The sequence below is a fragment of the Trachurus trachurus genome (assembly GCF_905171665.1).
Source record: "Trachurus trachurus genome assembly, chromosome: 19".
Lineage (NCBI taxonomy): Eukaryota > Metazoa > Chordata > Actinopteri > Carangiformes > Carangidae > Trachurus > Trachurus trachurus.
Genome location: NC_139913.1, coordinates 14,615,579 through 14,640,253, shown reverse-complemented (window position 1 = coordinate 14,640,253; position 24,675 = coordinate 14,615,579). Strand labels below are relative to the sequence as shown.

At 43.0% G+C, this 24,675-nt stretch overlaps 1 protein-coding gene across 1 annotated transcript in view; it reads left to right on the top strand.

Annotated features, from left to right (window-relative positions):
• llgl2 (LLGL scribble cell polarity complex component 2) overlaps positions 1-24,675 on the top strand; it is a 43,142-nt gene that overhangs the window by 16,829 nt on the left and 1,638 nt on the right. The window contains exons 3-25 of the mRNA XM_083994470.1: positions 4,073-4,170; positions 6,368-6,449; positions 6,585-6,700; positions 7,644-7,802; positions 9,401-9,563; positions 9,667-9,799; positions 9,889-9,943; positions 10,094-10,248; positions 12,708-12,919; positions 13,547-13,614; positions 13,727-13,880; positions 14,600-14,704; positions 15,168-15,263; positions 15,459-15,655; positions 17,102-17,249; positions 17,334-17,481; positions 17,588-17,704; positions 17,803-17,969; positions 19,145-19,409; positions 21,628-21,772; positions 22,007-22,035; positions 22,258-22,305; positions 22,617-22,659. Of these exons, the coding sequence (XP_083850596.1) occupies positions 4,073-4,170; positions 6,368-6,449; positions 6,585-6,700; positions 7,644-7,802; positions 9,401-9,563; positions 9,667-9,799; positions 9,889-9,943; positions 10,094-10,248; positions 12,708-12,919; positions 13,547-13,614; positions 13,727-13,880; positions 14,600-14,704; positions 15,168-15,263; positions 15,459-15,655; positions 17,102-17,249; positions 17,334-17,481; positions 17,588-17,704; positions 17,803-17,969; positions 19,145-19,409; positions 21,628-21,772; positions 22,007-22,035; positions 22,258-22,305; positions 22,617-22,659 (2,903 nt within the window). The remainder of the gene's footprint in view (positions 1-4,072; positions 4,171-6,367; positions 6,450-6,584; positions 6,701-7,643; positions 7,803-9,400; positions 9,564-9,666; positions 9,800-9,888; positions 9,944-10,093; positions 10,249-12,707; positions 12,920-13,546; positions 13,615-13,726; positions 13,881-14,599; positions 14,705-15,167; positions 15,264-15,458; positions 15,656-17,101; positions 17,250-17,333; positions 17,482-17,587; positions 17,705-17,802; positions 17,970-19,144; positions 19,410-21,627; positions 21,773-22,006; positions 22,036-22,257; positions 22,306-22,616; positions 22,660-24,675) is intronic.

The following is a 24,675-nucleotide window of genomic DNA, read 5'->3' as shown; positions in this document are numbered from 1 at the left end:
ACAGACATATTATGTTATGTGAGAAAATATATTAATATTATAAATTGTTTATATGTTACAAAATAATTAAGTATATACATTTATTTGTTTTGTTTTGTTTTATTTTGCACATGATAGATAGATAGATAGATAGATAGATAGATAGATAGATAGATAGATAGATAGATAGATAGATAGATAGATAGATAGATGGATAGATGGATGGGGTCAAGTGGACTCCATCAGGCAGAAACAGACTCTTGTTGTGAAACTTGAGGAGGGGGTGTTGGATCATTTCAATAGAGGGTATGCGTTTATGTCACGTTGCCCTCGGCAACGCCCCGTTCGATCGGACTGAGTGGCAAAACAAGCGTCCCTCAACATGCTGGCGGATAGCGGTGGACTCATAAACTGGATAAAATATCTTATATGAAAACAAACTGATGTCAAAAGGAATCGACAACCAGCTCCCCAAAACCGTCTGCTCCACACTTCCTGTAACACACAGTGTGACCGCAGCACCTGCAGAGTGACTGACAGGCTCACTCACTGTTATGTTGCAGAGGGACGAGATTACAGCTGTTACTGTCGTCCTGACAGTGACTCCCGACACTAAAACACGAGCTGCTTTTATTCTGAAAAACTCTGACCAGTCAAACTGTAGGATGTGTTAGAGGACTAATTTATCTGTCTAAACATCATAACTATGACACCTGAAACTGTAAACACAGCTGATCGATCGAAAAAAAATGACCGCTCCAGTGAATTTACTTTCCGTCATTGAGAACAGGTTCTTAAATGTAACTCAGTCAAAGTGAGACGTATCCTCAAGATTTTTAGCAGCTCTGTTAGGTCATGCATGCTTTACATGCTGGCAAAGCTAGACATGTCAGACTTGTGTGGGCTCGGAGAAAATCGCTTCGTTACCTGCTCGTTTTTAAACTTTGGCGGCTCTGCCACTCGTCTTTTTGCCACTCAGTGGACGTTCCACAGTGACTTCCGAGTACCGTGACGTCATGTGCATACCCTCTATATCATGCAGTCCAACCATCATTGCCATCTCACTGGAGATATCGCCCTACATCGTGTCTTTGTCTTTTTCTTTGTCTTTGGCATTGGAGTTTCACTGCTGGTGGGATATCTCACTAGAGATATCACCCTACATTGTGTCTTTGTCTTTGGCATTGGTATGTCCTCAAGAGTTTCACTGCTGGTGGGCCACCTCACTGGAGATATCGCCCTACTTCGTGTCTTTGTCTCTGTCTTTGGCATTGGTATGTTCTCAATAGTTTCATTGCTGGTGGGCCATCTCACTGGAGATATTGCTCCACAGCGTGTCTTTGTCTTTGTCTTTGTCTCTGTGTGTATGTTCTCAGGAGTTTCACTGCTGGTGGGCCGTCTCACCGGAGATATTGCTCCACAGCATGTCTCTGTCTTTGGCATTGGGAGGTTTTGGGGAGTTTCACTGTTGGTTGACCTTCTCACTGGAGATATCGCCCCACAGTGCATCTTTGTCTCTGTCTTCTCTGGAGAGGATCCAGGGCTTGTACTGAACCTTATTCGTTTCCTTGGTGGAGAGCTGGTCCCTCCACAGATGTCTGCATAAGGTCTTTTCCTCAAAGATCTTCTTGTCCATTCTTTGCTCGTTGTTTCCTTGTAGCTGGTTCCCTGTTGCTCATCTACATCCGTGGACATCCTCATCCTCTTACGTGGTGGAGAGGGAGTCTGTCCACGGATGGCACTGTAGGGTCTTTTCCTCAAAGATCTTCTTGGCCAGTCTTTGCTCGTCGTCTCCTTGTAGCTGGTTTCCTGTTGCTCATCTACATCCGTGGACATCCTCATCCTCTTACGTGGTGGAGAGGGGGTCTGTCCACGGATGGCACTGTAGGGTCTTTTCCTCAAAGATCTTCTTGTCCCGTCTTTGCTCGTCGTCTCCTTGTAGCTGGTTCCCTGTTGCTCATCTACATCCGTGGACATCCTCATCCTCTTACGTGGTGGAGAGGGGGTCTGTCCACGGATGGCACTGTAGGGTCTTTTCCTCAAAGATCTTCTTGTCCAGTCTTTGCTTGTCGTCTCCTTGTAGCTGGTTCCCTGTTGCTCATCTACTGTGGACATCCTCATCCTCTTACGTGGTGGAGAGGGGGTCTGTCCACGGATGGCTTTGTAGGGTCTTTTCAGCAGAGAACTTTTTTGAAAGACCTTTCTCCTTTTCCGCTCTGGAGAGGCGCAGCCCAAGTTCTCTCTGCACACCTGAGAGATTTCAGCATATCTCCTCTTTCTTCTCTCTCGCAGCTTAATGAGAGCCATGCTAGAGATCTTATCCTTAGCCAGTGTCTCGCAGTTCTGATATTTGTTCAACAAGTTGTCAATAATGCACTCAGAAAGTCAACTAAACAACGTATCCTCTCTCTATTGTGCACGCAAACAAATATCAACTAATAAGACCGAAGTGTCTGACATACAGAGTTCTAGAATTTCTGTGATGTCATCATATCCCTTTATGATGGTGATGACATCATACAGTGATATGATAGTGATGATGACATCATAATGCATAATGTGATGAATGACCTTTAATGATGACATCATAAGGTGATGGCACTTTATGATGACATCACCCTCTCAAGGTTTTCTATGGGGGAGGGGGGGCAGTGGGTTAGCAATGTTACCTCTGCAGGCATGAAAATCACTCACCTTTCTGTGAAATTCGCCGTTTTGAAACCAAAATAGATGACCTACGTGAATCGTGCAGATCCGATGAGAAAATATTTTTGAGGGGGGGGGTTAAGTGGCATGTGATCGGGATTTTGAGGTATAGATTACGAGAGCCTTGAATTGAGAAGAGAAAAAAAGTAGAAGAAGATGAAAACACCCACAAGCGCGAGAGCACCTGATTGGGTTGTGAATTGTACTGTGCACTTCGTCGCTGCGAAGTCGCCGCATTGTAATTTGAGCCGTTACAGCACGACCTGTCCATGTGCCTGCGTTTGTGTGTGTGCACCAGCGCACTAGAGAGAGACGGGCCGCCACAGACTCGTTAATTTATGCAAACACTGCTCGTTTTTACTAGCATGCATGCGCGCTTCTCTCTCTCTCTCTCTCTGTGTGAGTGAGTGAACAGAGAAAGAGCGCTATGCGGAGATGAATTAACGGAACGATATTGCGTTGATGGAAAAAAAAAAAAAGCAGAGTCAATTTGTGGCTACTGTAGTACTGCTTGAATTTCTTCTCAAAATGCATCAGATTAATGCTTTCAAATTTGAAATATTCAAAATTTTCTTACAGGGGAGCATGCCCCCGGACCTCCCTAGAGGGGTTGGATCCTTCTCACCTTTTTCACCCATGACCTGTTTTCATGTCTGATAGATGCACCTGCCTACTGGAGAATAGCAAATTCTTCTACGCAATTCAGTAGTAAGGAGGGACAACAACTGGATGGAGTGGAACAGATGCAGTGCACCATCACAGGAATATACCTATAAATTCACAGAAATCTAAAGCCTTTTGTCCTATTGCAGACTTTCTCTGTCCACCTGCTGTTATCTGCAGCCTGTGTTGTTCCATCATCTCTGCTGTCACATTACAGAATCCAAATCAGAATCAGAAATGTTTTTGTTGCCAAGAGCAGCAACCGTCAGTTTACAGCACAAGGAACTTGATGTGGTGTCAGGTGCAGACACAAAAAGGTACAAAAAATAGTCAAAGGTAGCGATGAAACAAAAATTGGCTAAGGGACCTTTAAAAGTCCTTCATCGCTAATGCTGTCCACCTCCTCAGCTTAACTAATTAGCGCACTAACATTGATTGGTCTCAACTGTTTTTTTTTCTCTATTTATTTATAATATTTGTTTAAATGTGTTTTTAACTGTTAATTAACTGTTCTCAATTCTCTAACAGTGTTTTTAACTGTGTTTCTAACAAAATGTATATCTTTTTATGGTGAGCCAAAGGCAATTTTCCCACCTGGTGGACAATAAAGATTTATTGTAATTTAAAAAAAAAAAAAAAATAGAATAGATTAATATATTCAAGTGCAAAAACTCTGCATATGAGCTCCGTCTCATCCTCTCTCTCCCTCTCTCTCCCTCTGCAGACGGTGGAGCATGGTTTCCCCCACCAGCCCAGCGCTCTGGGCTACAGTCCCTCCCTGCAGCTGCTGGCCATCGGCAACCGCTCCGGGGCCATCAAACTGTATCCTTCACTGTAACTGCGAGTAAATAATTGTCAGGGAGGAATCCGAGCGTCGTGTTTGAACTTGAGGCAGGCCGCGCTAATGAACGCCTATGACGCAGCTGAATCATATTGGCACCTGGGTTAGGTATTTCATTTTCCCACGCGTTGCTCAACACCGCCTGGCATTCGCAGACAGTGGAGTCTGTGTTGCCATAGTCCTTTTTCTCGCAACAATTATACTCATTGACTGTGCGGTGGAGCCGGTCGGTACACTGTCCCCATTGACACAGAAACACACACGGGTTGGGGATGTCCACGGTAGCTTCTCTCATTAGGATAATCCTTTTCATCCAATGCATTTGACTGTTCCTGGAAAAAAAAAGGTAAACCTGTGAATGAGTCAGAGCGGCCTCGGCTCTTTTTGTGCGGCGCACAAATCAGTCGATAATGTGGCGCTTTAATCGATCCCCGCAGGGACATTGTTGTTCCTCTACAATGAGGTCAGGAGCAGACACTGCAGCAGCTGGAGCTCACTGGTTGCTCAGTGACACTTGAGCATCATGGGAAATTGACTTTCATACCTCGTGTTGACAGATGGACTCATTTACTCAGTATACTCATGCCTGGATGATAAACAAAAAAAACATTGGCAGGCGATGGCTTTAACTTATATTTGAACTTTCTGCCTTCTGACCAATCAGCTGGCTGGAAACAGACTCATCATCCCATGGAGTTTTAACAAGATGATGGTGACGTTAATGATTTGTGTTTTGTTAAAACAGTGTGTTACAGTTACTATTGAGATTGGAAATTCTATTTATTAGAACTATACTGTATTTCGAATTCCTATAATTTAAAACATTAAAGTAACACCTAAAACACATAATCAATATATTTAGAGGCAAAAGCTACATATGGGTTGTATGAAGTTAGTGCAGGAAGGAATTCAACCTGTTCTCTTGTTTACATAGGCACCCGTCTACCTGGTGTGCATTAGGTCATACTTGGTTTAACAGTGACTGAGTCTATGTAAACTATGTCAAGAAACAAATAAGCCTGAGCCAGCTGATAACAGAGAGGCAGACACACTGAGGTGAACACAGCCCTGATGTGAGTCTATTCACATAAGGCACGGCAAGGCAAATTCATTTTTATAGGCCAGTTTTACTAACGGTTTGTTATACACAGCATCATCACAGCATCCTCTGCCCTTAGACCAGGGGTGTCAAAGGTGTGGCCCGCCAGAGGGTCCAATCCGGTCCATGGGATGAATTTGCCAAGTATGAAAATAACATAGAAGACAGAAGAGGCTTATGTTGTTGAAATTACACTTTTTTTCTTTTTTTTACACTCACTGGACCTTTAACACTAAAAAAAGGGAAGAATTTGGAGTTCTTGTTTTTTTTTTTAAAGGTTATTATGTTATTATTTTACTTGTCTGGTCCCAAGAAAACCCTTAAAGGATAATTAGCGTTTTTTACAATCTGGACCTTATTTCTAGCATAAAATACGATCATTTACTCACCCAGATAACTTTGGTGTCATTACAAGTCGTTCCGGCGAAATTAGATCCAGCCGAGAGCCGCATATATCCATATAATGCGAGAACACTGGGCACGCAATGCAGCCTCTAAATAACACATTATCTGCCACGAAACTCGTTCATTTCACCAATATTTTGTTATGATACAATATATTCCCCTCCGAGCCCGTGGTGGCATGTTACCAACATCCGGCATCTGTAGGTTGACCTACTAACCTCTGATCTGGATGATGTCATCTCCGAACGCGGTGCGGCGCGGCTAACTTGCTACCGCTAATGCTATGGTCCGTTTCTGCATGTTTCTGACTTGTCAGAACAAAATGAGCAGCTGGATGAAGTTCAGCTTCCACAGGCTTCCTCTCCGCAGCCTGGACTCACTAAAGCTCTAGTTGCGCTAAAAAATGGACCCGAATGCCGAAGCGGAATGATTATTATCAGAATGAGCCGGGCAGTGGGGAAAAAAGGAAAGAAACCTCAGGGTGAGCAACAGAGGAGGGTTCCCTCACCCAGGATGGACAGACGGGCAATAGATGTTGCATACAGACAAGAAAACAGTTTACAGCATGGAATAAGTTTGATTGTTCAGTCTAGGAGGAGCTGATGAAAGCAGCTTCAGGGGGGCAGGGTGGGTTAATACAGAGAACATCCAGTGTCTCCTTGACCAGTGTTCAGGTATGGAGCTCCAGGTGTGGAGTTCATGGGTCTACACGATGAGAACGCGGCCGTCACGCAGGTGCACTTCCTCCCCCACCAGGTACAGTAAGAACAGGAACACACTGTCTGACCTCTTTATCACAGAGCAACAATACAATGTGTCGTTGTCTAGCCACGTCCCAGTCCCCTCTGTGTGATACGTGCTGTATGGACTGATTGTGTGTCTCACGTCCAGGTTGAACTGGTGACCCTGCTGGATGACAACAGCCTGCACATGTGGACTTTAAGAGCCCACAAGGGACTTTCAGAGCTTCTGGAAATAGGACGCTTCATGCTCACAGGACCACCTGGGTAAAACACACACACACACTCAAACATGTTCCTGTTTCTTGAACCTTTTTTAGCGTAGGGACGTTTATTTAAGAACTCGGGGATTTAACCTAGAAAGACATTAGTTCCTGTTTTGGTTTCTGGGCTGTGGTTTCTCCCCCGCTACACTCCCTCAGGAGGTACTTTTCTCAACAGCAACCCACAAGGTGCTTTCTACAACAGCAAATACTGACTGGTGTTCAATCATTTTATTCTTTTTTTCTTTTCTTTTTTTTTCAATTCTCTTTTTTTTATGATTTCCCATGGTTCACATGTTCATTCACATAACAATTCACCATTCTCATCCATTCATCTGTAAATTACAACTGAATCACACAGCAATATATTTGTGATTCCATAATTAAAGCCCCTGTACGGACTTTTCATTTAGTGTTGATTTTGGTGGCCCCTGTGGACGAAAGCGGCGGATTGAAGACTGCATTTCCCACTGTCATGAAGACGTTTATCTGGCCGGCGCGTGTAGATTTACGGGACTTGCTTTTTTTTTTTTTTTAGCAGCGTAATGTATCGTATCGTTTCGTCAGTGGTCCGACCCGACCATGCCTTCCAGAGGTATAGAATTAGACTACTTAGAAATAGCGTATCTTCACACTGATGGGCTCCTTTGCTGTTGTAGGTAACAGAGACACATCAGCAGAAACCAGAGACTTTTGCGTATCCAGTTAAAAGCTCCGTACAGGGACTTTAATACAGATATGAATGATTGGTCCTCCCTCAAGATGAAATGTATAAAATACAAAGTTAAGAATGATACAAAAGGGTTAAAAAGGGGAAAAAAAGTGTGGGGGGGACGGGACATAAGACATGGCATCAGATAAACAATGGTGTATTGATGGTGTGACATACATACATAATGCATCTTTTCAAAAACAGGAACATTTTATATTTTGTCACTTCTCCTCAGCGCTCCCCCAAGTGTGACCAGAGTGACGGCAGTGCTGGCCCACTCCTCAGGGGAGCTGCTGCTGTTGGGGACAGAGGGAGGACACGTCTTCATCGTCGAAGTCCCCGGCTTCAGAGAGCTGGAGGAGAGGAACATCAGTCTGGACCAGGTCTCCAGCAGGTGAGCAAACACTTTTCACTTGACTCATTTCATCCTAGTGACACACCGTGGCCTCGATGAGGTGTAATGATGCATGATTGATGCAGTTGGAGAGCGCACCGGTACCAATAAAAACAAATGTGCAGGAAAAATGCAAGTGTAGGAATAAAGCTGCTCAACCTCTTTATATGTTGCCACAGTCCAGCAGCTGTTGGTGTCAGAGTGGTGTGTGTGTGTGTGTGTGTGTGTTGAGCAGAACATTGCATCAGGCTGCAGTCTGTCTCTTCATGCTGAACCACATATTTTTCCAGTCTGGCATGTGAGCGTTTAATTACAGTATTTCTGCTGTCACAGCTGAGAGCAGTTAATAACAATAGGCTGCAAATCAACAGCATTTACAGCAGAGCATTTATTATAGCGGCATGCGTGCGATCCTGCAGGCCCACCAGATTGCGCTCGTGTGAAAGAGGTTATTCATCACAGTAATTGAGTCTGCCCAGCAGCAGCAGCAGCAGCAGCAGCAGCAGCGCACGTTGACGTGTATTGTTTGTATTGAGACCTTTTGGAAAGCTACAAACCTGGATTTGCAGAATGTGGAGGCTCCAGATCACAGGCGACACTTTTCTTTTCTACTCACTGTCCCCGACGCGTTCGGCTCCACCGCCGCTCACTTACCAAGCTGCTCTACTGCCATCCAGTGTGGTCGCTCTATTGAGCTGCAAGCAGAATGATGGGATGTTCAGGCTTTTTTACAGTTTGTCCAGTCAAACTCTGTCTCTCAAAGGATGTAACAAGCATTTAGCTGATATGCTGCACAACAACTGGAACAAACTACCAGCAGAACTGAAATCAGCCCCAACTGTAAGCACTCTTTAATCCAGGTTAAAAACATTTCTCTTTTCATGTGCTTATGGCTGAGCTCTTTTAAAGATCTTTAAATAATAATCTTGGATTTGCACTCTAAGTCCCCTTAATTGTTTTAATACAAATACATTTTTCATGCTGCAAACTCATATTTTATGCTCTATTTTAATTTAGTTCTTATTTTCTTATATATATACGGTATATATATTCTTTTCCTTTTTTTAGTGTAAGTTCTTTATTATTTTTTTCATGCTTTTAATAATAATAATATTACAATTTTTACTATTCTGGGTTTTATTTACATTAAAAATTGTATGTTTTTATGCAGTTTTTTCCGTTTCCAGTCCTTACTGTTAAATGTTTTGTCTTTATGTAAAGCCCATTGAGTTGCCCCTTGGTATGAAATGCGCTATATAAATAAAGATTCCTTGCCTCAAAACCTGAAGCATGAACAACAAAATATTTCTCCAATACTGGTTAGTGTTGTTTTCTGGCTAGTGTTGTTTTTCTGTATCCCTGTGGAAACCCACAGCGCAGCAGGTCCCAGTATTTCAGATGGACTGACCGTAAACACAATAAATGCGTATTGATCGTTTAAACCAAACACGGCCAGAAAAATATACATCATGATGTCATCAAACGCCTCAGCTCTGCCTCTCAGCCCCCACAGATCAATAATGAGCTTGATGTTTTCCCTCTGTGTCCTACTCAATGCTCCGGTGCTGATCCCTCTCTCCCTCTCTTGTCTCCTCCAGCGTACCGGACGACTACATCGGCCGCAGGAACCTAGAACACGTAGAAGCCTTACAGGAGAACCCAGTCGACCCCAATCAGGTTGTCATCGGCTACGGACGGGGGCTCATGGTCATCTGGGACCTGGAGAAGCAGTGTGCCATCCAGCACATCCCTGCCACACAGGTAACATAACAGGCCTCTAACCGGAGTGCAAGCATGTTTTATTTTATAACCAGGAGGTTTAATCCTGACAGTTGCATTATGTATTCTCCTAATGTGACCACAGCAACTTGAGAGCGTGTGGTGGACGGAGGACGGGAGCTACATCCTCAGTTCGCACAGTGACGGGAGCTACTGTCGGTGGATGGTGGGAGCAGAGGACGTGAACGAGGAGGAGGAGAAGTCCGACATTCCCTACGGTGAGGAGGAAAAGCTTCCGTGCTGTCGGACATGAGATGAGATGTGTTTTTTTTTTCTGGCCTCTTGACGGTGGCTCGTCTCTTCGCAGGTCATTTCCCCTGCAAGGCCATTTCTAAAATAGTCCAGCTGCCAACAGAAGAAGGGTGAGTCCACTTTATCCACCAGAGATGAATCGGCAACGTTTCTTCCTGAAGCTCGACCTGTGTTGAACATTAATCTCAGGGCAAACTGAACTCAACTTGAACTTCTGTGTTTGTTTGCTTGTTTGTGTGTGTGTGTGTGTGTGTGTGTAGACCTCCGTTCCTGCTGTTCAGCGGCGGCATGCCAAGGGCCAGTTATGGCGACAGACACTGCATCACAGTGATCCACAGTAAAACACAGGTGGCTCTGGACTTCACCTCCAGGATCATCGACTTCTTCGCCATCAGAGACGGACCGCAGCACACAGGCAGGCGGCACGCACCAACACACACATTCATCACACAGTTACACAACTGCTTGGAGTGTGACCTGTAGTTAATATCCTACTCAGACCAAACTGCTCTAAATCAGAAATTTTGTAACCGAACCAAGGTTATTATAGTTTTCAAATTTTCATTCGTTTTTATTTTTATTTGGTTTCTCAGTTTACTTTTTTATTTCAGTTTAGTTTTAGTTCAACAAGTGTTTTAGTTTAGTTTTTTTTTTGAGGAATTGACTCGTTATATATTATTTAGTTTTATTTAGTCTTAGTTTTTCAGGTTTTAAGAGAAAGCCTCTGTCAGACCTCTGAAGATGAACTTCCATATTTGTGTGATTTTTCCCTTTTTAGTTACATCCCAAATGTTCCCATCAGTCCTCATCACGTTACATTGACTCTTATCCGAGTCGTCCCATATTGAGCTGTGGTGTTTTCTTCCTGCAGCTTTAACCATCTCTAACTGTGCGTTCACACCAAAAGCTTCCAAAGAGCTAAAGTCGCCTGAGGATGTTCTTCAGACAAGACAGCTTCCAAAGCGGCAAAATATTTTGAATGAGTTCTGGCGTTTTTGAAGCTTTGGAAGCTTTTGGTGTGAACGCACAGTAAGAAAACTAAAACTAAGCTGATGTTATCTGCAATTCAGTTTAGTTTTAGTCAGGTTTGCATGGTTCATTGTAGTTTTTATTTAGTTCTCCTTTTTTGGATTTTTTTAATTTTTTTATTCAGTTAACAAAAAAAAATGTCACTGCTAGTTTTAGTTTTAGTCTTAGTTTTAGTTAACTTTAATAACCTTGAACCAAACATAAGCCATTTGTCTCCAAATAAGAAAGTAGATCAAGGTTTTCTCATAGGAAATTAAGTCCTTGAATTTTTGCAATCTGCTTATTGTACAGTTTCTGCAGTTTAAACAAGAAAAACAGCTTGTATATAATCAGTTAGATCAGAAAAGCTTCTCCTGGAGAAAGGCCACTCACTTCTATACCCCATTAATACTTGGCAATAACGTGCGATTTGTATCTGGGTGCTATCTGTTCTGAAAAATCTCATGCAGGTGTAAATGCATATGGAACGTATTGCAGCTGGAATGCGATGGCATTGTGGTCCAGATGTGGTCTGGCTTGCATTGTCCCGACCACATCTGCAGGGTTGAAAGTTATCGGTGTATTATGACCAGCATTCTTGTGTGACGGAGAGCAGAGACATGTGACTGTCCCTGTTGCCCATCACATGTCAGTATGATGGAGAACACACACCAGTTGGTTTTTATGATAGATTCAGTATCTGATATCATTTCTCTGTGCATCCATGCGCTGACTTTACAGCATCTGCACAGGACTGACTGTCATACTGCTGTCTGTACCCTCACAACATGTCTGGTACTGAGCGTTGACGCCTCTGGCTTCTTTTGTGTAAAGTTTTTTTAATGGGTACACCATGAAAAAGTCTCGGATGTCAAAACAGCGCCGCTATCAAGACATGCCCCCATGACGGGCATGTAAACACAACATGCAGTTATTTCCTGTCAGCAGTCCAGTTGATTGTGTGCATGTAAACCTGCTGACACTGTTGCCCTGGGGAGTGTAAACACCCTGTAGTTGTGTGTCATCTGTACAACTGTTTGTGGTGTAAAATGTCACCACAGACGTTAAGTGTGTCCTCAATCTTGGTGCATATAGTATATATATATATATATATATATATATATATATATATATATATATATATATATATATATATTTTTTTTTTTTTAACTTTATTTTTTCATTTTTCCACATCAAAAACATTGATAACATTGGTTATGCATTTCTTTCAAAAGTTGTGAACCCCCACCCCCCATCCAGGTATATAATTCTTTTCATTTAAAAAAAAAAAAAAAAAAAAACCTTTATTTATTCATTTTCAGAACATCAAGGTAAATAACAACCCAAACAATTACCCCCTTCTTCCCAACCCCTCCTCCAAAGCAGGTTGAGAAGGAGAGAAAAAAAAAAAAAAAGGCAAAGCTGTACTCTATAACAACAGTTTCTGTGATTTCTGTAATAAAATTATACTTAAAAAAATTACAGACAAATAAATATTCAAACACAATCAGGACTTTGGGGGTGTCATAAGGTTCCTCTCCGCTGTGTGATATGATCAAGAAATGGTTGCCATATCTGATGGAATCTGTCTGGTGTCCCTGATGTCTCAAATTGAATTTTCTCTCTATATATAAGGTATTTGAGAGCTCTGTGAGCCAAGCTTCAAATGTTGGAGTTGTATCTTTGTTCCAGACTACATATAATTCATTTTTAATATAGATCTTTACTAGAGATCACAGACAGCCCACCACTGTTAAAGAGGAACGACCCACCTCAGTAGAGGAGAGTCTGACCCACTCGGACTAAATGTTCCATAATCGGTGTGTAATCATTGTTTTCGCTCTGTTGCGGTGTTGTGTTGTGCAGGAGCGCCCAGTGCGCTGGTGGTCCTGGTGGAGGAGGAGCTGGTGGTGATTGACCTGCAGACGGAGGGCTGGCCGGTCATCCAGACGCCGTACCTGGTTCCCCTGCACAGCTCGGCCATCACCTGCTCCCACCACATCTCCGCCATCCCCCTCAAACTGTGGGAGAGAGTCATCGCAGCAGGAGAGCTGCAGAACACACACTACTCCAAAAAGGTCTGGCCTCCAGAAAAATAAGTTTAGTTTATCTCCAGCAGCATCTTTGTTTTTTTCTTTTAGATTACAAGGTTTTTCAAAATTATTACATAAAATTAACTTTTTATATAACTTATTTCAGGCCTTGAAATAGTTTTTGATTTTGCGTCTTTCTTTTTGTTTGCATGTTTGCTTCAGACTATACTCTATTTTATATAGCAAGTCCATATTACCCACCTCAGATGATGCTAGATTTCCTGGTCATAGATATGTCTTGTTATACTTCTCTAACAAGAAGTTAGAGTAATTCTCTGTGAATATTAAAAATGCATTTTCTCCAGCATTTTGGTGTCACTGTGTTAAACCTTAGATGAAAAGAAATGCACTGTGGCTTTACTCCCCGTATAGCCACATTCATGTGGAGCAGTATGTTTAAACGCATACCATAGTAGGGCAGACAGCTACAACACAATGGTAACAATATTGAAAAAGAAGCCGTATGTGACCGTAAAGAATCTCCTGCAGAGCCCTTCATCATATATGGTATGCAGGACTCCGACTGCGGACACACCGCTTCATTTCTGGTTGGACAGACGGCATTAAGTCGTATTATTGTTAAACTTTCATTTCCCCTCTCTCTCCACGCAGCCGTGGCCAATCACAGGAGGCCAGAACCTGGCCCCCGACCCTCCACAGAGAGACCTGCTGCTCACAGGGTCAGTACAGCTCAACACTGGAAATATCTGTCGCATCATTTATATAACAGACTGTTCATCCCTTGTTTAGCATTATATTCATATAAATGTGTGTGTTTGTGTGTGTTTGTAGACACGAGGATGGAACGGTGTGTTTCTGGGATGCCTCAGGAGTCTGTCTGTACCCCATGTACAAGCTGAGCACAGCTGGAGTTTTCCACACAGACGCCGACCCCAATGACAACATGAACCAAGGCACTGAAGGAGAGTGGCCTCCCTTTAGAAAGGTGTGTGCAGTTCAGACAGTCTGCAGTAGGGCTGTCAGAACAAACTCCGCTATTGAACAGAATTGAAATTATTTTAAAAATGAGAACATTCAAAGGTGGAAACTGACATTCGAACGTGTGCCTTCCACAACGACGCAAATTAACGTCATGCGTCGTTGCGTTCGGGGGAAGTAAACGCGTTGATAAAGCAAACAATTTTGTTGTTGTTGTGCGATGTAGAGCTGCAGCTTCAAATATACGAGCTGAGTCTTTTTAATTGCCTGTTTATTGATCCGTTGCACCACTTAATAATATTTCGATTTCCCTTCTCTAGTTTTTCTTGAAGCAAATGTTACATAGGCTAACAGATATGGTTGGAATGCCTTTTAGTGGACGTGGGATGTAATAATACAATAAGCTGTTAGAGGTATATAATGAGCTATAAATATATAGAACTTGAATATTTAGCATAAGAAGCATTGAAATTTGAATCTGATTTGGGGGGGAAGATTGACAGTCCTCTACTGTAGTTTACTCATGTTGAGAACCTGGTAGTCTGTGAAAACTGCTCTATGTTGTCTTTTTCTAAGGTCAACTTGCATTATTTTTTTTAAACTTGGCTTTTTGATGACATGTTTTTTTGTTGTTTTTTTTCATCGGTTTCACAACTTCATAGTAGTGCATTGCTAAATTGCTAGCTAACCCTAATCCAAATAATTTTCCAACATGTTGCTGTCCAGGTGGGCTGTTTTGACCCGTACAGTGACGACCCCAGACTCGGCGTCCAGAAGATCCATCTTTGTAAATACAGTGGTTACCTGACTGTGGCCGGCACTGCTGGACAGGTGAGATGACCGTTTCAGACTACATGTCAACGCCTCAATTTATTTTAATCTTACCCAAAGCAAAGTGTAATGTCTCAGCGTATTTACAGTCTAACAGAAGTGTACAGCTCTACGGTCTCATCTGAAGCAGTGAGTAGTGTTGTTCTCTGGCTTGTGAACGTCCATTTAGGGGCAGCAGAGTATGAGAAATCAGCCTGGCGCAGATTCTGGAGGTTTTATTGTCCATAAAAACCCAAACTATAAAATTCCCAACATAGTAACACAAACAGAGGCGGAGCTGAGAGCACGAGGGTGTAGAGGTCAGGAGTGGACCGTGCTTGTCTCCATTCAGCAGCCTTTTCCTATTATACACATTTGATCATTGTTACAGTCACAAACTAACTAAAAATCTCATAAAGTCCTGTGATCCAGACTTTCATTTGCCTGGTTTGATCTTAGTACTTCCTCGTGTCCACCTCTGCAGATCCTGGTGCTGGAGCTGAACGACGAGGCAGCGGAGCAGACGGTGGAGGCTAAAGTGGTGGACCTGCTGCAGGGCCAGGAGGGATTCCGCTGGAAGGTAACCAGAGCTCAGCGTGGTCACATTACTCACTGCTGAGTCATTTTAACAGCACTCTGAACAACCCTGTGACTTCTTTATGCATTACTGTTAGATTACTATCTTATTGCATCCCTCGCACAACACAACTCGACAGCGATCCATCCGTCCAGCACCGGTTCACGTGACGATACTTTTGGTTCTGCCGTTGAACAGGGTCACACGCAGCTGGATGTGCGGGAGGATCCGGTGCTGTTTCCTCCAGGCTTCCAGCCCTTCGCCCTGGTCCAGTGCCAGCCTCCCGCCGTGGTCACCGCCCTCACCCTGCACTCGGAGTGGAAGCTGGTAGCTTTTGGCACCAGCCACGGCTTCGGCCTCTACGACTACCAGCAGAAAAACAACGTCCTCATCAAGTAAGGAGGACGCAGACAGAGATGAAAGCTGCTTTTGGGCCTCAGAAGGTTTAATTAGTCTCTGCTCCATTCAGCGCTCCATCTGTGTTTCACTGTGTTCATTCATTACTTATCTCTACCCACTGTTTTCCATAAGAGCCTGAGTGTTTTAAGCCTCTCTGACCTGTTGGTAACATATTTCATGCCCTCTTGGCTTCAGAACCAGACTTTATCATTTGTGATGCTGGTGTTGACCGCAGCTGTTGTCCCACTCTCTCCACTGGACGTAAACAGCTCTGCTTTTATTTTAAAGGCTAAAAATGTGTCTGTAAATTGGTTGCACTGTCCAAAACAATTAATCAGAAGTAAAGCTGAGAAGATAATTTATGACTCTTCTCATCCTCTATATAGTGAATTTGAGCTTTTACCTTCAGGGAAGCGTTACAGACTACTGATGGCAAGGAAAAATCTCTATAAAAAGTCCTTTGTCCCTGACGATGTCATTGCAGTAAATAAAACTAGGATGCGGTAGCTATTTACCCCTTACTCTTACTTTTGCTGAGGGTGTCTTTGCACAGCAGGTTCTTTGAATAATTGCGTGGGGTACTTTTATAAAATTGGTATGTTTTTGAATGTGATGACTGTATACTGTCCTTCAAAGGCAGTCATTCTTTGCTATGTTTTATATTTCTCTATTCTGCAGTGTTTTATTATGTTCTGTGTCCTATTGTCTTGAGACATGTCAATGGTGGAACCAAAGATGAATATCCTCTGTGTGGACAATAATGTTTTGTAATTCGTAACAAGCAACAAACAAGTCAAACTATAATAGCACATGGTAGAGTACAAACCTCCACCAAGGAGGTTGTACACGTCTGTCCAGGTCCAGGTCAAGGTCCAAATATTTTTTCCAGAAAGAGAATTGAAAATGTAAAAAAAAAAACATTTTACAATGATTTTCACCAGAATATAATCTTGGTTCATCTCTAGATGAACCAAGTTTGGAGCAAACTGAAATAGGGTTTCTGTGTGTAAACCTGCTATCAAACAGACACAGTGGAATCCATTAATCTCTCCTATATCTCAAAAAGTCAGAACAGATCATCCTCAAGAAAACTAACCAGAAACAACTGATTCTGAATCAGTTTTTTGAGAGAGCTTTATCACATAACTGCAGTTTTCAGGTGAACAGCTCAAAAAGCACAAGAAACATAAATGGCAAAGTTCTAATTCTAGTGTTTTTTAGGTTTTGGCTCATGACTCCTTTTAAACAGATACATGCTCATTAACTATGTACCATACTGTTTTATTGTCTCCATGTATACGTTTTGACCCCATGAAGAATAGCAGATGCTAATGGGGATCATGATAAACATAAATATAAACATAAACGTAACATAAATGTCCAACTGAGCTCCAACTGTGTATTTACAATCATTCCTTCCTGCCTGCCCCCCTTCTGTGTAGGTGCACCCTAAACCCCAATGACCAGCTCGCCATGGAGGGTCCTCTGTCCAGGGTGAAGAGCATAAAGAAATCCCTCCGCCAGTCCTTCAGGAGGATCAGACGCAGCAGAGTCTCACTGAGGAAACATCACGTCAACAACGCTGCCAAGGTAGGTTCAAGTGTCAAACTCCCGCCGCCGTTTTAACAACCTAACAACACGAGAGAAACCTTCAGCTCCGTTTCCTCCGAGCAGCTCCAGGATGCCAACGCTCGTCTGGAGGCCGAGCTGGCGGAGATGGAGCTGGCCCCCGTCCAGAGGAAGATCGAGGCTCGCTCCTCGGACGACTCCTTCACCGGTCTCGTGCGGACGCTCTACTTTGCCGACACCTTCCTCTCAGACAGTCAGTTCCACACTCAAACACTGGATTTTTAACGTATTTAAAAAAAAAAAAAAAAAAACGTACCTAAGTTCAGGTGTCTCACACGTGTCTCCTGTTTTGGTCCCAGGTTCACACAACTCCCCCTCCCTATGGGCAGGAACAAACGGCGGCTGCGTGTACGCCTACATGCTCCGCCTCCCTCCCGTCGAGCACAGAGCGGACGAACCCGTCACAGCGCAGCCGGGTAAGAAACTGTTTTCTAAGTCCGCGTGTGTGTGTCACTGTGGACTGTTCCGTCATCCCTGACCTGTGTCCGTAACGTCCCTCCTCCTCTGTCTCCAGCCAAGGAGATCCAGCTGATGCACCGGGCTCCCGTGGTTGGTATCGTGGTGATGGACGGTCACGGCGCTCCGCTCCCCGAGCCCCTGGAGGTGGCCCACGACCTGGCCCGCTCACCGGACATGCAGGGGTCACACCACGTCCTGGTCATCTCTGAGGAGCAGTTTAAGGTCAGGGACACACACACACACACACACACACACACACACACACACACACACACACACACACACACACACACACACACACACACACACACACACACACACACACACACACACACACACACACACACACACACACACACCCTTTCACACTGTCTAATAATATGAGGATCAAGTAACCAACAAGCGAGTCACCTCCAACATTATGTAATATATTTTGGAAAATGTTTTAAATATGTGATAAATACTATGGCGATTGTCTTTTGTGATTAAGCAAAACAGTTCCTAATGCTGTTCTTCAACTGTTCTCCACTCAAGTACACAAATATGTTAAATTCTAAAAGAATAAAATAATAATTTACTAATCTTTTTCCTAACTGACCAAATCTTGTACAAAAAAAATCTCTCACTCTCAACTTTCTTCACTGCTTCACACAAACACAAAATGAACACAAATCATAGATAGATAGATAGATAGATAGATAGATAGATAGATAGATAGATAGATAGATAGATAGATAGATAGATAGAGATAATATCCTAGAGCACTTGGTCTCTGCAGTTTTTAACATTACTCAAACTATTTTCAGCAGCGGATGAATCCATATTCAAGCTCTAGTCGCCAGGGGACAATTAAGTGACTGAGTGTGTGGGCTCATTTTAATGAAGGAAGAAGTGACTGAGTTTAACAGCTCCAGCTTTAGAAATAATCAGGCGCTATGGTAACCAAGAATAAGATATATCAGGCTTCTAAATGCACACACAATACTGGTTCATGGGATTCACTCATTGATGGTTTTGTTCTTGCAATTTGATGCAATGACGATCAGAGAAAGGTAGAATATCATCATCAGATATTTTATTCAGTGTTATTCAAACTAGAAAAGCTGAAGAGAAAATAATGTTTTTTGTAAGTTTGTCTTTTTTTTTAAATGAACAAAACGGACAGCTGAGTGGATGATCTTTACAGTTCCTCTGAACATGTGGCTGCGATCTTGTCAACAGCATCAAAGAAAAAGAAATACATTTTATTTATCTAGAACTACTCTTGATGATATGATGTAGGATCAGACTAATAATATAAAACTACTACATCAATGGGAATGAGTCACACTGTGAAGGAGTTTGTTCACTGAGTCTGAGTCTTGACTGACGAGCCGACCGTGTGGACGTGTGTTCAGGTTTTCACGCTGCCCAAGGTGAGCGCAAAGATGAAGCTGAAGCTGACGGCCGTGGACGGCTCCAGAGTGCGGCGGGCGGGCGTGGCCTGGTTCGGCAGCAGCCGGTCGGAGGACTACGGCGAGAGCGGCCTGGTGGTTCTGACCAATCAGGGCGACGTCCACGTGGTGTCGCTGCCGGCGGTCAAGATGCAGGTCCAGTACCCCTGCATCCGCCGGGAGGACGTCAGCGGCATCGCCTCCTGTGTCTTCACCAAGCACGGCCAGGGTAAAGACGTCGTTCTCATCCCTCACAGTTTACCATAGCAACTACAGGCAGAACTTTTTGTTATGTTTTTTTTGTTTCCATGTGATGTTGATGATGTTGGCAGAAATCGATAATACGCACTGATTGCACTTTCCCTACCTTGTATGGGCTATTTGAGTCGCTGCTACTGGTGTTGTTTCACTGTCTTATCCCTCCCTCTTAGACTTTTAATCGTATGTTTTTGATGTCTTTTTTACTTGCTGCAACACTAATTGCCCTACAGGGACACAAATGAATCTAAAAAAACTCAGCTGTCCCTTCAACTTAAAGGAGAAATACTGTATTATGTCCCCTTTCCACAAATTAAAATACGTAGTTCCCAGGTGTCTTAAAGACATGTCTGTGACATGTTTTGGTCAAAATACCCCAAGGATCAAACTGCTTGCCCCACCCCACCCCCTCTACTTTTCAATCTAGGGAGCCTGCATTACAGATTTGTTTTGTCAATTCCCTCATTTTGGGGGCCGGAAGGCAAGACAAACACCCAAATATATGTTAAAGAGCCTTCAAAAAGTGATATTTTCATAATATGTCCCCTTTAAGATCAGTTCTAAACCTGAAGGCACAGCTCTTTTAAGAAGTGAGGACCAAACATTATAATGTTGACTTTGCTTAAATGTCTGGTTTCTCCTCCCAAATATTTAGCCAAAGAGAACACACACTCACACACACGACTCCATGGCAAACTGGCAGTAACACCCAATGAAACCTCAGCTGTGTGTGTTTTCTCGCTTGGCACTTGTCGACACCACCAGGCTGCGTTTGTTCATCCCTCACTGGGTTTGTTACAAAGATTCCACCACAGTGTCCAGCTGTGTGAGGAACAGCTGGAGGACAGATCTGTTCCTCTGGTACCTGAAGACACTGTTCGGGGTTCCCACGTGTCCTGGAAAACCTGGAAAGTGGTTGACCAATTTTCCAGTCATGGAAAACACATGGAAATTGAGGGGGAAAAAAGTCAAATGTCCTGGAAAAGCTTTGAGTTGTCCTGGAAAATCACATCATGACATCAGCTACCAGAGCTCCGTCTATTTGACTTTTTCAGACACCACCAAGGATTTCTTTTCCAAAGAAGGTGCCTAGTGAGAAAACTAGAGACTTTGAGTTGATTAGTGTTTCCAGTATTGGACTCAAAAGTCATCATGTTAAATGGATGGTTCAACATTTTGGCAAATTAGCCCTTTTCTTTTTTCTTTATCTACATTTATTTTTGAGGCCAGCACCTTTTTAATTGGATGTGCGGGACCTTTCTACTTTTTGGCAAATTAGCCCATTTCCATAATCCCTATAGTTTTAGCAGTAGGTTTGTTACCTTAATTGTCGGTGCAAGCTGTTTTTAGAACGGTGGAGCAGAGCCACGAGCTGTTTAGAGCTACGCTACGCAGGCTAATAGGATTTCTTGGTTTCCCTCATCAAACTCATGAAATACACAATCCAAAAACTCAAATGTTATGCGACAGAGTTGTTTTCAAAGCAAATGCAGAGACTGCTTGCCGAAAAACCCGACAAACTCAACAGGAGCGCACATCAGTGGTTTCAAAAACAACTCTGTCTCGTAACGTTCCGTTATTATTTCATAGCGTGGTGAATGTGCAGGTCACAACTTGTCCACCAGGGCGTTTTGGAGTTGTTGGATTGTGTATTCGATGAGTTTGATGAGAGAAACCTAGAAATTCCATTAGCCGCCGTAGCTTAGCTCTGAGCAGCTCGCGGCTCTGCTCCGCCGATCTAAAAATAGCTTGCATTGACAATTAAAGGTAACAAACCTACTCCTAAAACAATAGGGATTATGGCAATGGGCATTTACCAAAATGTTGAACTATCCCTTTAAATTTCCTAAGAAGATGGGAGTTGGATTCAAATAGTAGCTTAAATCTTTAAAGAAATAAAAAACACCAGTAATATTTCAAATATATTTCCATGACTGTGTGTGTGGGGTGATGTCAGCAGTTGAGATGGAAAGTAGAGGGGACAAATCACGTAGTGTGGTTACCACTGGCTTTGCGCACACACCACACACACTGAAGTGAAACCAGATGATGCACATCCTCTGTATAGTCTCACTGCTGTCATCCTGTCTTAATAATAGTGACAGTAATAAGAGTTGTTGTTGGAGAGATAAAAGTTTGTCATCATGTTTTCATCATGTGTTGTGATGACACCTGTCGTCTCCCCTCAGGCTTCTACCTGATCTCCCCCTCCGAGTTTGAGCGCTTCTCCTTGTCGGCCCGCTGCGTGGTGGAGCCTCGCTGCCTGGTCGAGGCTCCTCTTCGTTCCGGCGCCTCCACCCAGCGCAGGCCCGACGCCGCTTCATCTGCTCATGGGTACACACACTTTCTTAATTAAATTTTATTTTTTATTTACAGTTTAATTTTACAACATATAACGAAGACACACAACACACACAAAGACATTCACCAGAAATTACAGACTATTACATATTCAATTAACTTAGGCAATCACTGTGCCAACATTTCCCCACACTCTTTTTCTTGAATTTACTCAAATCCTCATTTCTGACAGCACTCACTGGTGTCTCGTTGTCTGTCCTTTTACAGAAACGCCCGACAAGACAGCGAGGACGCAGGTAAGGTGTCTCTGAGAGGCTCAGCTTCGTCCTCAAACATGCATGTTGCCATTGGCTGAGCGAACACTACACGTCCAGATGTAGCGTTCAGTTTGATGTCGGTCAAATGTGTGCTTGTGCTAATGTGCTGTCCTGTCTGTTTTTACACACGCACACACACATCCCCTTGTCTGTGGCTGACTGTACTGACGTGACCTTTGCCTGCCGCCCCGTCTGTTCCAGAAAGCGCAGCTAGACGTGTTATGGAGCATGCTTTGCTGAATGATGAGAGTGAGTACTCAAGAGACAGAGGGGAGGAGAGAACGCAGTCAATATCTGGAGTAGAAGAATGATACTCTGCTACTGTATTTGATTGTGTGTTTGTACCTGCACCATGTGCTGCCTCCCCTAACTGTGATGTCAGCTTCCTGCTCCCGTTGTCCTTAGACAAACCCTCATTAGCACGTGGACAGTCTCACCTGTCCCACCTGTCCCAGCAGTGTTTATTAAACATCATCCCTTCGCATGATTGATGTGGCTTCAGGTCTGTGTGCAGTGGGGAGGTCATGGGTCAGTGACAGTGATGTTGTGTTTTCTTACAGAGGTGCTTCAGGAGATCCAGATGTCTCTAGAAGGTGACCAGATGTAAGTATCAGCCTCAGATACAGGCACATCTCAATCAACTAGAATATGATGGAGGTCATGATAGTGGAGATACTGAACCAGGATCAGGAAACCTCTGCAGGTGTTTGGAGTTAATCAGCTGATGTGACACCATTAGGTTACAGTAGTGAATCTTTTCACATTATGCACAATTTTTGATAAACTGAGTTTTGTGTTTTCATTCATTTTAAGCCATAATCATTAAAATTAAAAGGATAGTTCACATGTGTGCAGGTCACAACTTGTCCACAAGAGCGTTTTGGAGTTGTTGGATTGTGTATTTGATGAGTTTGATGAGGGAAACCAAGAAATCTCATGAGCCTCCGTAGCGTAGCTCTGAGCAGTTTGTGGCTCTGCTCCACCATTCTAAAAATAGATTGCAACGACAATTAAAGGTAATGAACCTACTCCCAAAACTATAGGGATTATGGCAATGGGCCAATTTGCCAAAATGTTGAAGTATTCCTTTAAAATAGATAAATACCTATAATACTTCGGTCTGTGTGTAATGAGTCTATATAATATAATTTTCACTATTTGAATTGAACTATTGAAATAAATAAACTTTTCCATGGTATTTTAATTCATTGAGATGTGCCTGTAGATTTTCCTCACTTAATTTTCTGGATTTTTTTGTTTTCCTTTTTTTTTTTTTGGCGAGGTACCCCACCAGATGTTAAATACCATTGATAAAATTTTGGTTCACCCACCAGCTTTTGCCAGGGTTTCGAAGTGATAGTTGGGTTATATGATGTGGAGTTGTGTGATGTATTTATCTGTAGTCAGTGTGTTACTTGCAGTAGATTCAGATCAGTGATGAGCTGCTGTGGACTGGATGAACAGGATAAATGTATCTTAGCCTCTTGATGAAGATGTAAATAAAGAAAAGAGCTGTTTGACAGGAGATAATATTCAAAATAAAGACACTTCATCTGTGAACATCGTTTAAATGTTGAAATACCATGTTTCTATGCACAAGTGCACTTGTTGTGCTGGCTACATTCCTCTGCAGATCAGCTGTTTGAGTCAGACAGAGCTAACTTGACTTGTGACCACCGCGCCATGTGACCATGACGTTGAACTGGTCTGGTGATGAGGAGGCGGCTGGTGGTCTTGGTGGTCTACATCTACTGAGCATGGACAGAGTCTGAGAAGTTTCCATTGGGCCTTGAGTTAACATTGTCTTTGTTGTTCCCAAGGTTGAGACTGAACCTTCACTTTCATTCTGTGATAGAAAGTCAAAGTCAGAATCATCTGTAGATCTTTAATCTAAAGGAAAGAAAGAGAAAACATTGAACAATATTTACAAACCAGGAAATGTAATTATTTATTACTACAGTGAAATCCATTTAATCTGAAGGTAAACATCTAAAGGCTGGAACCAGTCAGGCTGATGAGGCTGTGTCTTATATGAATCCATGGACAGTTATGACCAGTACCTTTATACACCAAAGTTTATCAGGGACAGCTGTGGTGTCAGATCCTCTGTGTGTTTTTAAAGGAGCTAATTTTAATTTGATGCTGCACTCACTCTTTAACTCAGAGTCCAGTGCAGCTCTGGTGTCTCTGGCTGGACAGGTGACAGGTGTGTTTACAGTGTCTGTCCTCAGAGAGGTGTTCCAGCAGAAAAGGCTGAAATTAGTGGCTTGGGGTTGATTTTACATCAGCTGAGTCATCTCAGGGCGTGAATGTCTATAGTACCTTTTACACTGCAGACAAAAGCCTTGTGTTATGATTAATGGTTTTATAGTTATTTGATTATTCTTAGGGTTAGGGGTCAGGGTCAGTGGAGTAAATAATGACCTTGGGGTCGTTATTAGGACTGGATTTTGACATGATCAATATTTACAAGCCAAAAAGTAGTGAATTTGATCACTCCCATTTGACTTGTAGGCAGCAAACATTAGAAAAAGTATTTGATTCAAACCAATGTAAAGGTAAATATGGAGACAGTTCAGCTGTGTTAAAGCTGTAGTCAGTCATGCTGATGGCAGCTTC